General features: G+C 35.2%; 1 protein-coding gene across 1 annotated transcript in view; it reads right to left on the bottom strand.

Annotated features, from left to right (window-relative positions):
• The window catches only part of SSUH2 (ssu-2 homolog), a 37,526-nt gene that overhangs the window by 12,719 nt on the left and 10,883 nt on the right, over positions 1-13,924 (bottom strand). Inside the window, exons 5-8 of the mRNA XM_023498145.2 lie at positions 11,870-11,932; positions 10,566-10,651; positions 3,955-4,047; positions 2,699-2,804 (exon numbers count right to left, since the gene is read on the bottom strand). Coding sequence (XP_023353913.1) covers positions 2,699-2,804; positions 3,955-4,047; positions 10,566-10,651; positions 11,870-11,932 — 348 coding nt within the window. The remainder of the gene's footprint in view (positions 1-2,698; positions 2,805-3,954; positions 4,048-10,565; positions 10,652-11,869; positions 11,933-13,924) is intronic.

The raw sequence follows: 13,924 nt of genomic DNA on the forward strand, positions 1-13,924 counted from the left end.
TATTTTGTCAGGGACGTAATTGTAGGTAGTCCTTTCAGGTAAGGGTTGAAGTAGAAGACTATTTAAGGTCCCTTTTAATTCTAAAATTCTCTGATTCTGTAATTCATAGTCCTTAACAATAGAGAATATATCCAGTCTAATCCATTCCCTTTATAGTTAAAAAGTGTTCTCTAAGTTACTAACACTGGACCATATATCAAACAGTTCTCCCTGTATGAATAAGGAGGAGGAAAAAGAAAAGAGAAGGAGGAGGATAAGGAGGAAAAGGAGGAAGAGGAAGAGGAGGAGAAGGAGGAGGAGGTTTGCAAAGCACTGTATGGGTACCTGCATCCCAATTGGCCAAAATACATATATATTGGGATTATATTTCAGAATTATTCTGTTCATTTGAGATAAGGGGCCTAATGGACATTCAGATTAAAATACCTTACTTCAATTCCTAGCATTGAATGTCACCTAACAACACTGAACTTGTGGCTTGTCACCTACCTGCTCTAAGCCTCAGTTTGTAAAATAGGGATAATGCTTATGCTCTCATAAAATTGTTTTGAGGTTAATTATTTGTAAACTGTGAAGGAACATACATACATATATATGCGTGTGTGTATATCATATATGCCTATATGTATGTGTATTTTATACACATATATTTACATATATATATTTAAAAGTGGGGTGTATTTCTCAACAATAACATACATATATTTTCCTCCTTCTTTTTTCCTTCCTATATAATTTCATAAAATTATTTTGAGGTTAGTTATTTGTTAACCATAAAGGAATATACATATATATATATATGTTTGTGTGTGTTATATATACCTATATATATATATATATATTATATACACATGTATATTTATATACAAATATATACACATATACTTACATATATTTCCCTTCCTCCTTTTTCCTTTTCATATGATGGCTAGACTGGGATAAGCCTATATAAGCAAGGCTGATAGTACACAGAGATAAACTGGATGGTCCCCTAAAGTGATTCAATGTGAAAAGCACCAAAAGCCCTTTACATTTTAACAAAAACAAGCAAAAAGTAGGCCTCCACTGCTTGAAATTATGTTAAACATTTTTCTCCCCTTGGAATCCTTTTTAAGGCTTAGTTTTCTCATCTATTGTAAGGGGACTAACACAAATTTCTAAAGAGCTTTAAGGTTGTCAAAAAGTTTTGTCCTTTATAGTTAACAATAATCCTGTGAAAACAGGTAAAGAAAATGTAACTGTTCTTTCTTTACAGATGAGGAGTCTAGAGTTAAGAAATGGGTGATTTGTTCAAGGTCACATAGCTAATAAATGGCTGAGCCATCTCTGCAATTCACATTTTCTGATTCCAAAACTAGTGTCCTTATCTGTACCCTATGCTGTCTTTAAGAGAATCCCTGTATTACCCACCTTCCATGACTATTGTATCAATAGATATAATGTATAGAAAAATAACTTACATTTGTATAATAGTTTAAAATGAGCAAAGAATTGCAAGTGCATTTTCTCAAATGAAAGAATATATGTGATAATACTAATGAAATAATATATACATATGTGTATTAATAATGCTTTGCTAATTCTAACATGTTATTTAAATGTTAGCTATAATTATCTAATGTAATTCTCATGACAACTCAAGGAAGAAGGTGCATTATTCTTCCCATTTTTCATATGAGAAACTGAATCTGAGAAATGTTAACTGACTTGTTCTGGCTCTAATTGGTAGTAAATATCTGAGGTAAAATTGAAACTCCAGGCAACTTTACTGTAAGTACTGTCTATCCATGACACTATCCTGTTTTTATATAAAACCCTTTGTAAACTAGGAAATCATATATAAATGCTGCTGCTGTGGTTCCTGTTGTTCCTCTCCTGCTTTTCCTCTTTAGAATTATAGATTTGCCAGGAGTATACTGAGTTACTTACTTCCTCGTAATGGCTGTTTTACAATGACATTCTACCTTAGCTAAAGGGATCCAAACATCAGGGGAACATGGGGAAATGAAGACAGACAGTAGGCAATGAATGTAGGGGAAAACTCAGAAAGGAAAAGGACAGACCATTCTTACCATCTTGACTATTTGTCCAACACTATATGTTAGCTTTCTTTCCTTATGAAAAATCCGAAAGACGAGAAGAAATTTTTTTCACTCAACAAAACCCAACAAAAACCCTTGATTCCTCTCCAGTCTCAAAACACCTTTATAGTTCTGAGAACTTTTTCTTTCAGTCATTCAGTCAAAGAAGTATATTTAAGCATTTACTAAATATCAGGACCTTTCTCAGCTCTGAGAATACAAAGAACAGTCAAAACATCATCCCTATCCTCGGGGAGCTCACATTCTAATAAAGGAAACATATGCAAATAATGAGGTACATACAAGATTTACACAATGTAAATTGTAAGTGATCTCAGAGGGAAGACATTAGCAATGGAAGAGAGCAAAAAAGTCTTGTTGCAAAAAGTGAGGTTTCATTTAATCTTGAAGAAAGCCAGGAAATCTAGGAGGTGCAGATGAGGAGGGAGAACTTTTCTGACCCCTGGGGAACAATGGAAAGCCATAGAGTTGGAGAGTGGAATCGAATGTGAGATGAGCAGTAAAAAGTCCAATTTTTAAAAAAGGAAAATTGGGCATAATAGAAATATGAATTTTTAAAAAGAAATTTTGCTTTACTTTCTTTTATCTGTCCTCACCATTACATTTTCATCCTTAAATATATTTTCTCCTCTGACTTTAACCAACAGCTCCTCGGGAAAGTTCATGTGGTGCTCAGTGACAAACTCAAACAGGCTGTTTTTCCTAGAAGAGGAGAACAAAAGCCTGGTGATTATGACTGGGATTCCCAAGAATTTTCTGAAAGATGCACTGCTGATTTCTTCACTATCCTTTCATTGGCTCAACCTATCCTGAAACTTCAAAATCTTGAAGAACTTTGGCCAAAACAAGGACTTAAAACTCTCTTTCACAAAAATGTCTATTCTGGTGGAAAGTGATCTGATAATACTAATATTCATTTCCCTAGAACATCAATTATATACATATGTGTGTGTGTATAAAACACAGAACAAAATTACAAAATCAAAACAACTAAATATGTTTCCATACTGTTCCTCCTTGCCTTTTCCCCTTCACCACAGGCTTTAATGATAGACAGATAAATCAGAGATTTGGAATTAGACAGGACCATAAAGGCCTTTCATTTTATAGATAAGGAAACTGGTCACATAGATAATGTAGAAAATTCTGTATTTGAACCTAGGCTCTCTACCTCTAAATACAGCACATTTTTTCCATTGTTCTATATTGCCATGAAGAATAAAACTATGCATTGGTGGGGCGAGGGGAGAGAAGAAAACTGAATTCTCAGAAGTGAGGAAAATCAGTCTCTCTGGGGCTCAGCTTTTTCCTCTATGAAATTGGAGTAATACCCTGCCTGGAAGAAATTGGAAAATACCTAACAGGTCTTCTAGCCCAAACCCTTTAATTTATAGATCATAAAATAAATCTAGAGCACAACCTCTCTGATTCTAAGTCTTGCAAACTCAGAAACATACCTGATACCAACCCAACATGTAGCAGTTAACTTAGAGGGATTCAGCACATAGGACATTTGTCTTTAAAATCCACATATAATGGCCAGGGGGAAAAAAAGATGAAAATAGTCAAAAAGGGAGTGAGCCACTGAATTCATGGGTCCCTTAAGTGGTAAATCAATGAATAATTTAAGGGACCCATTCAAACTCTATGGGGAGAGAAGTTTTGTGGGAGAATAGGGATAGGGATAAATTAATGTTATGGGATTGAATTGTCTAATCTGACAAACTACATTGGCAAAATTAAATAATTCATAGCTAGGGTCCACTATAGTTTATGCTAGATAGGTGCTGACAAAATGGATACTTAAAAGCTGCCAAAATAACCAAAAATCTTATCTTCTTTTGCCACTCACCAGGTGATGACCAGCTGGATGAAGTGCAATAATTTTTTCTCTCCCTTACATATTGCACAGTTCTTGTTCCCCCTACCTGAACAGGTGCTGCACCTTTGGAAGGAAAATAACAATAATGGAAGTAACATAGACATGGATTTGATGTTTCTACTTTCCTCCTGATACCCTATGACCAAATATTATATTAAGACAGCGTTATTCAGTAGCCCTTCTTAAAATTCAACATTTAGAACCATGGTCAGAGGTTCAAGCTTTCTTAGTATTATAGCTATAGAAAGTCCACAACTAAACTGTATCAACACCATTATGCAAGCAAGGAAGCCATTTCAATTCTTAAGCATTACTTTCTTCATCGTAAAACTGAAGAGCATATAATAAAACAGTAGATCACCCTAGAATGATATCAGTCCCTTGTAATCTCAGCTAAAGAGGAGGTTGAAATTGATGAATAGTTTGAAATTGGGAGTTCTGACCTAAAGTATGGATAAAACCAAATAGGTAGCTTAACTAAGTCTGACATCAATACAAAGAGCCCCTAGAGTTGAGTGGTCACCTAAAAAGAAAAAAAAATTAATCCAGATCAGAAATAGAATGGATCAAAACATCCAAGGCAACCAACATTGGGATTAGACTTGGACATGGCCTAGTGGCCTTCTAGCTTGGGTGAAAGAAAACAAATATTTTCTTTTAAAAATAAGTGCCTTCTAATCTGTGGACAATAGACTCCTGGGGAAGGAAAGAACAGAGGTGTATTATTATTATTGTTGTTGTTATTGTTGTTACTATTATTTCAGAAAAAGAGCAAATAGTATTTTGTTTTTTCCAGTGACATGTAAAAATAGTTTTCACATTCATTTTTAAATAGCTTTTAATTTTCAAAATATATGCAGATAGTTTTCAACAGTCATCCTTGCAAAACCTTGTGTTCTAAATTTTTCTCGCTCCCTTCCCCCCACCCCCTAAAAAGTAAGTAATCCAATGTTACACAAGAAAAACCATATCAAAAAGGGTAAAAAATGAGAAAGAAAACAAAAAGCAAGCAAATAACAACAAAAAAGGTAAAAAATACTATGTTGTTATCCACATTCAGTCCCCACAGTCCTCTCTCTGGGTGTAGATGGCTCTCTTCATCACAAGTCTATTGGAATTGGCCTGAATCACCTCACTGTTGAAAGAGCCATGTCCATCACAGTTGATCATTCACATAATCTTGTAGTTGTTGTATAGCTTGGTTCTGCTCATTTCACTCAGCATCAGTTCATGTCTCTCCAGGTCTCTCTGAAATCATCCTGCTGGTCATTTCTTACGGAACAATAATATTCCATAACATTCATATACTATAACTCCTTCAGCCATTCTCCAACTGATGGGCATCCACTCAGTCTCCAGTTTCTTGCCAATACAAAGAGGACTGTTACAAACATTTTTGCACATGTGGGTCCTTTTCTCATTTTATGATCTCTTTGGGACACAGGTCCAGTAGAGACACTAGTGAATCAAAGGGTATGCACAGTTTGATAGCCCTTTGGGTATAGTTCCATATTGCTCTCCAGAAAGGTTGGATCAGTTCACAACTCTACCAATAATGTATTAGTGTCCCAATTTTCCCACATCCCCTCCAACATTTATCATTATCTTTTCCTGTCATTTTAGCCAATCTGAGAGGTATAATGGTACCTCAGAGTTGTCTTAATTTACATATTTCTCTTATCAATAATGATTTAAATCACTTTTTCATATGACTAAAAATGATTTTAATTTCTTCATCTGAAAATTTCTCACATTCACTTTTTTTTTTTTTTTTTTTTTTTTTTTTTTTTTTGCTGAGGCAATTGGGGTTAAGTGACTTGCCCAGGGTCCCACAACTAGGAAGTGTTAAATATCTTAGACCAGATTTGAACTCAGGTCCTCCTCACTTCAGGGCTAGTGTTCTATCCACTGCACCACCTAGCTGCCCCTCACATTCACTTTTTATAAGAGTTTGAGTGTCAACTTTTTTTTCTTCTTCCTTCCCATTAACTCTCCCCAAGATGTCTAGCAATCCTATATAAGTTATACATGTACAATCATGTAAACATATTTCTACACTGTGAAAGAAGAAACAGAACAAACAGAAAAGTCACACACAGAGAAAAGTGAAAATTATATGCTTCAATTTGCATTTAGACTTCATAGTTCTTTCTCTGTGGATTGCATTTTCCATCATGATTCCTTTGTCCTGGATTATTGTATTGCTGAGAAGAGCTAAGTCAATCATAGTTGATCATGGTCCAGTTTTGCTGTTGTCATATATAATGTTCTGCCAGTTCTGCTCACTTCACTCAGCATCAATTCATGTAAGTCTTCCAGATTTTTAAAAAATCTGTCTGCTCATCATTTTTTATAGGACAATAGCACTTCCTATACTACAACTTGTTCATCCATTCCCTAATTGATGGAAATTTAATTTCCAATTTTATACTATCACAAAAAGAACTGTTATAAATATTTTGTACATATTGGTTCCTTTCCCTTTTTATGATCTCTTTGGAATACTGATCTAATTTTTGTATTGCTGCATCAAAGAGTATATGCACAATTTGGTTGCTTTTTTGGCATAGTTTCAAATTGCTCTTCAGAAGGGTTGGATCAGTTCACAGCTCCATCAACCCTGTCCCAATCAATTTTCCTTCATCTTCTCCAACATTTATCATTTTCCCTTTCTGTCCATTATTAGACAATCTGACAGATGTGGGAGGATACCTCAGAAATATTTTAATTTGCATTGCTCTAATCAATAGAAATAGAAAAACAATAAGAGTTTTTACAAGAGGTCTTTGAACTCACAAATAAGCAAACATATCTTCTGTCAACTAAATAAATGAATCAATGTAATGCTGCAGCTAGAGGATTGACTTTGCATTCTCAAAAACCAGAGTTCAAGTCTTGTCTCTGTTACATACTTGCTAAGAGTCTCTGATCAAATTACTTAACCACTCAATTCCCAATCAACTATCTCCTCAAACTTTTTAAATAGGGGGCCAGTTCACTGTCCCTCAGACTGTTGGAGGGCCGGACTATAGTAAAAACAAAAACTTTGTTTTGTGGGCCTTTAAAGAAACTTCATAGCCCTGGGGGAGGGGGATAAATGATAAATGTACTCAGCTGCCATATCTGGCCTGCAGGCCGTAGTTTGAGGACCTCTTATTAAGAGAACAATATCCATGAAAACAACTCATCACACAGGTGAAATTACAGGTACAAAATTTACATTTATGTTACTATTTTACAAATTTGTATAAATTCAATTGTGATGAATAAAATATACAACTAAGAATATTAATAAATTCGCAGTATCTTTTAGCATATATTTTCTCAATCAATGAATGCATTATACCACACATACTATCATGTAGAAATTTGTGATCTTTTTTTGGCATTCAAAAGAGGTCTTCATTTTTGTAAAGGATCCTAACCCAGTTATATTTCTGAGATTTCAGAACTTTGCCACCATTCCTCTGCTACCTTCTCACACTGGAAATTCCAAAAGTGCTTAGGAACTTCTCATTTTAGGACATCTGTCTACCTTTCTGGGCCTTTTCTTCCATTGGTGAATTTTTCCTGGGACCTTCATTTTGGGGAGAGGCCCAGGCCAGTAGAGCCTTACAAGGCTCTGCTTTTGACTCTATGTACCCAGATGGGTAATCTCCCCTCAACTTTTCAGTTTCCTTCTACAATTTTCTGTTCCCCCATTTCAGTCAGTGTAAGCTTTGAAGACCGGGACTATCCTTTTTTTGTTTATATTTATATTCTTGGCATTTAACACAGTACCTGCCATTAATAAGTGCTTTTTGTCTTGTTGGCTCATCTAGATCATTTTTGAGGTTTCTTCCAGCTTTAAATTTTTTATGCTTCAGCATCCTCAGAAATCTAAAGTATTGTTTTCAATCTCAAGAGGAAATAAGATCAAATCTTAGGAAATCATGGCTAACATAGACTTGGTGAACATTAAATTGGAATGCAAAAAAAAATCAATTCTAGAAGTACTCATTGAAGTGTGTCCAGTCAATTTTAAGATAAGTTTCATAGGGTCGATTGCCATGTCTAATTCACTTTTCTGTAATAAGCTTGGGCTGACTAAGTCAGTATTTGTAAGAAGAAGGGAGAGAAAGAGGGAGGAAGAGAAGGGGAAAAAAGGAAGGGAGGAAGGAAGGAAGGGAGGAAGGAAGGGAGGGAGGAAGGAAGGAAGGAAGGAAGGAAGGAAGGAAGGAAGGAAGGAAGGAACGAAGGAAGGAAGGAAGGAAGGAAGGAAGAGGAGAGGGAAAGAGAAAGGCAGGCAGGAAGTCATTAAAATTATTCATGACTTTAAGAGATATGTGATTAGATTATTCAGGGAGTAAATTTAAATGAGTCAGCTGAGGAATCTGATGGTCCTTGAAAGTATGGGCTTTAACCTTTTGATGCTAGTATTATACAAAGTAATGATGGTCAAACATTCCCTCCCCCCATCCACACAACGGAGACTTCAGTACCAACTAAATAGACCAAATCCTGCTTCAGAAGGCCCCTTCATCTAAGAACATAAGAATAATGCTCCAGTATATTATGCAATCTCTAGATTCTTATGTCTGTAAATTTGAACTTGCAAACACTGGCTTGATGGAAAAGCTGCTTTTTGTAGTCTTGCTTTATCCCTGTTGCCAATATAAACAATGCCTATAAATATGAAATTAATCCAGGAAACATGTGAATACCTAGGCCAGAAGGATGATAGCTTCCTGGCAGTGCTGGAAAAGATTAGTATAATCTCTCCAGACCCTCAAATCAAATTTCTAATAGTTGTCATTAGTATTGAATGCCTCTATAGTATCCATTCTAAGTTCATCATAATGCATAAACCAGTAGGAAGTTAACTCTGATTCAGAAAGCTCTCAGAACCCTTATTAACTTCAGTAGGCTCTAAATTGTAAAAATCACAGGTGTGGTTACTGCAACAGTATCTCCACAGGGTTGCACGGCACAATCAAGAGATGTGGATACACATCCAGGTTCTACCTTAATCAAGATGCATGACCTTGGGTGGTAATTTTTGCACTATTGGTTTACAGGTATCACCTTTGGTTTTCCTTGGAAACAAATACACCTCTATAGGATAAAAATTATATTACAACTTGTTGATGGACAAAAAAAGAAACTAGATTCAGAAACAATATCCTTACATAAGCCTAAGAAGAAAATATCAATAATATCACAAAATATCTTGAGCTAGAGAATCCTACAAAGTTTTCACAGGACCTTTTATCTTCGATTCCTTTCTTTTCTTCCTCAACTGCTGCCTCTCCTGCCTCAATTTCTTCATTCTCTTTTCTTTCCTTCTCATCTCTTTCTTCTTTCTTTTCCTTTATTCCCTTTTTTCCTCTTCAATCTTTGTTTTTCCTCCTATCTCAATTTCTTTCTTCTATTCCATTCTTGCCTTCACTAACTCCCTTTCTCCTTTTCTTCTTCTCCTTCTTTTCCTATCTCAGTCCCAATTTCTTCTTGCCCTAATTTCTTCCTTCTCTTCTTTCCTCTTTTCTATTTTTCTTCCTCCAAGCCTTTCTTTCTTCCTATTTCAATAACTACCTTTCCTTTGAAAGCTTTCCCTTCAACCTTTCACTTTCTCCTTTTCTCCCTTTATTTCACATTTTGTTCATTTATTGTGTGCCTATCAGATAAAAAGTCCAGTATTGATGGAAAATAGAAATGAAAGATTTGCCTCTAGATTTAAGAAGCTTATAATCTTGTAATGAGATTAGGTATGTTGATAAATAGTACAAAAGATAGTGTGAAATACAATTTAACATGGACATTGGACTTTCAGAGTTCAGAAAAGTGAGAGATTATTTCTCAGTGAAAAATCATAAAGAACTTTTATGAAAAAGGTGGCAGGTATATTTAAACATTTTTAACAAATGTCTAACTCTGTTAGATGCAGCACAAGATACAAAGAAATAGAAATCATTATCCCTACCCTCACAAAGTTTAGAGTAGAGTCATGGGAGACAGATTTCAGCACATGAAAAAGCTAGACAAGACATGAGCAGATATATCAGTAGATATCGAATCGGGTGCTTTAGGGAAAAACTTTGTAATTTTTTCCATCTATAACACCTTTTTGTCTGATAAATTTTTACACATCTCTTGGTATATAGGGATATAAAATGAGTATCCAAATCAAACATTCACTGATAATAAATAATAATTTTACAACCCCCCACATTGTTATGAAACTCATAGTTTTAGAAGCTAAGCTTTAGAAAAGAAATGTCAAAACTCTAACCTGAGGGACAAAACTCCCAAGTCTGGCAGAACCAGATTAAAATTGGGGATTTAAGTAAATTAAAAATAATGGGGAAATGTTTAACAAATTTTTTAAAATGAAAAATAACAGATAATGATAATTTGTGGGGGGGTTTAAATCAATATGGGTCCAGCAGAAATTCATTACTATTTGAGTCTGATATCATTGATTTAGAGAATGTTTTGGAAATCCAAAGATCATTCACAGAAACCCCTCCATAGCCTGCCTAGAAGTCCCCCTAGAAGGGGACTTCATTTTCATTCTCAAGACTAGCTGGTTTCAGTTTACATACCTCTTCCTCCCAGAACCAGAGCACACCTGACATCTTCGAGACTGCTTAGCCTTGCGTTTGGCCCCGCTGCAGGATGCACATCGCATCTAAAAATAAAGCGCCCAAGTCAACACTTGACTAGCACCCAGTCGTTTGTTAGAAATCATGAGGAAACATGGTGGCTGATGGAAGGAAGCACATATTATGGGGGATGGGCAATGTTAACATAGCTAATATAGCCTAACTCATAGTTAGCTGCATTCTGGTCTATTATGTATCAAATTATAACTATGAGACATGACTTTGTCTCTGATTTGTGTGAATCAGTAGAGCTGAAATCATAGAATCTCAGATTTAGGGCTAGAAGGCATTTTAGAGGTCACCAATTAACTTCCTCATTTATGGATCATAAGATCACAAACCTCTCAATAAAGTCCCATAGAAGATATGTAGATCCCAGCTTCTTAAAACTGTGACTTATGACTCCATAACTGATTGTGGAAGTTGCAAAATTAAGATTTATTATTGGGGCAGCTAGGTGGTGTATTGTACAAAACATCAACCCTGAAGTCAGGAGGACTTGAGGTTCAAATCTGGTCCCAGATACCTAACACTTCCTAGCTGTGTTACTCTGGGCAAGTCACTTAACCTCAATTGCCTCAACAATAACAACAAAGATTTATTATTAGTAAATATTTTATTTGTATGCATATTTCATATACCTATATACCCAGGGTTATGTAAAATATTTTCAGGTGAAAAAGAGTTGCAAATAGAAAAAGTTTAACAAACCCTATCTACTCCAAGACCTTCATTTCACAAATGAGAAAAAATGAGGTCCAATTAATTAAAATGACTTTCCAAAAGTCACATATACTTTATAAACATCTGGAATAGGATATAAGTCCAGAATATCTGTCTTCAAATCCAATATATTTCTACTATATCATGTTATCTCCCATGAATCATAGAGAGTTGGAACTTTAAGGGATCATAATCCAACCAGACCACATTGCTATTAAGTAAGTCACAGACATTCAAACATTTGCCAAAAGTGAAAAAAAAAAAAAAGAGCTAGAAAGCGATAGAGCTAAGAGTCAACACCAGGTCCTCAGACTCCAGGGTCAGTCAATGAATTTTCCACTCTCCTGTACTCCACACCCAGTTTCTAAATACTCTGACTTTATGTGATTTCCACTATGGGACATTTGTTCTCTCCTACTAGTTTTTGCATGATTTAACCCAATCTTCAACCCAGGCCACGAAAACCAACCTCTTGAATATAGAAATGGTCAACACTTCAAATAAGAACGGCCCAAACTTACCGTGCCAGCCCCATGGCACCCACTGCACTTGTACCGTCCTCGTCCCTGGCATTTGTGGCAATCCTGAAAGCATAATATTTTCTGTGGGTCAAACTGTCCTAATAGAAGAAACTGTTACAAGGCTCCCAAAGATCCTTGCTGGCATTGATGTGGCTATTCCCTCGGTGACAGAGTTCTCAACATTTTCATTCTATAGGAGATAGGCCTGAGGGGTTGTCGTGGTCAAAAAAAATTCATCACCTGATAGCCAACTTACTGGTAACAAATATCTCCATGCTGAGCAAAGCAGACCATTTTCTACCAGTTTAGTTACCAGGTATTTATTTTAAGTCATCCAGCTCATTAAGTCAGGATCCATATTCCAATGCCAAAGCTTTAAGAAATTTGTTTCTATGCCATTATGGGACATGAAAAAACAACTTTTATGGAAGAGCACCTAATTTACAGATATATTTGAGCAATTTTGTGCTCAAAGTGAAAGGGATGTCCCAATTTCAGGGGACAGGCAGCCTCCATAGAATAGCTACCACCAATTCTATAGTAGACATTCCATTTTATAATTTTTTTTCAAAATACATGCAAAGATAGTTTTCAATATCCATCCTGCAAAACCTTGTGTTTCATATTTTTCTCCCTCCCTCCTTCCCCACCATCATTTTCCCTAGATAGCAAGTAATCCAAGATTAAACATCTATAATTCTTCTAAACATATTTCTACATTTATCATGCAACACACAAAAAATAAGATCAATAAGAGGGGGAAATAGATGAAAAAAGCAAGCAAACAAAAACATAAAAGGTAGAAATATTATGTTATAATCCACATAGTTCTTTCTAGCTGCAGATGGCTCTCTTTATCACAAGTGTATTGGAATTGTCCTGAGTCACTTCATTATTGAAGAGAATCAAATCCATTACAGTTGATCATCACATAATTTTGTTGCTTTATACAATGCTCTCTTGGTTCTACTCACTTCACTCAGCATCAGTTCATGTAAATCTCTCCAAGCCTTTCTGAAATCATCCTACTTATAGATCATTTTTATAGAATATTAATATTCCAAATATTCATATGCCTTAACTTATTCAGCTATTCTCCAACTGATGGGCATCCACTCGGTTTCCAATTCTTTGTCACTACAAAAAGAGCTGCTACAAACATATATGGGTCCTTTTCCCTTTTTTATGGTTTCTTTGGGATACAGGCTCAGTAAAGAAACTGCTGAATCAAAGGGTAACACAGTTTGATAGTCCTTTGGGCATAATTCCAAATCGCTCTCCAGAATGATTGGATCATTTCACAACTCCACCAACAATGCAATAGCTCCCAGTTTCCCACATCTCCTCCAGCATTTATCATTATCTTTTCCTGTCATCTTAGCCAATTTGAGAGATGTGAAGTAGTACCTCAGAGTTGTCTTAATTTGCGTTTCTCTAATCAATACTGACAGAGCATTTTTTATATGACTAGAAATGACTTTAATTTCTTCTAAACTCTTTTTAAATTAAACTTATTTAAAATAACTAAAATATATTTCTCCCCTTCCCTCCAACAAAAACAATGTAAACTAAATGCTTATAACAAATATACTTAGTCAAATATAATGAACTCCATTGATCATGTCTAAAATATATGTGTGTCTCATTCTGCACCTTGAGTTCATAAAATCTCTTTCAAGAGGTGGATGGCCTGTTTCATCAGTCCTCTGGAATCATGATGATCATTGCATTGATGAAAGTTCTTAAGAGTTTTAAAATTTGAATATTCTTTGAACATGAGGAAAAAATAGAAATAGAAAAAAATTACTGATTACCACCTCAAGAAGATCCCTTATGGAAAACACAGGAATATTATTGGAAAATTTCAAAACCCCCAGATCAAAGATAAAATTTTGTAAGAAATAAGAAAAAAACAATTCAGCTACAATTAGAGCTACAATTAGAATAATACAAGACTTATCAGCAGCTACAATAAAAGACCACAGGTTTTTGAATTATACTACAGGCAAACAAAAGAACTAGACTTGTGGCCAAAATATCATATCCAGCAAAACT

This window comes from Sarcophilus harrisii, chromosome 1 (genome assembly GCF_902635505.1).
Source record: "Sarcophilus harrisii chromosome 1, mSarHar1.11, whole genome shotgun sequence".
NCBI lineage: Eukaryota > Metazoa > Chordata > Mammalia > Dasyuromorphia > Dasyuridae > Sarcophilus > Sarcophilus harrisii.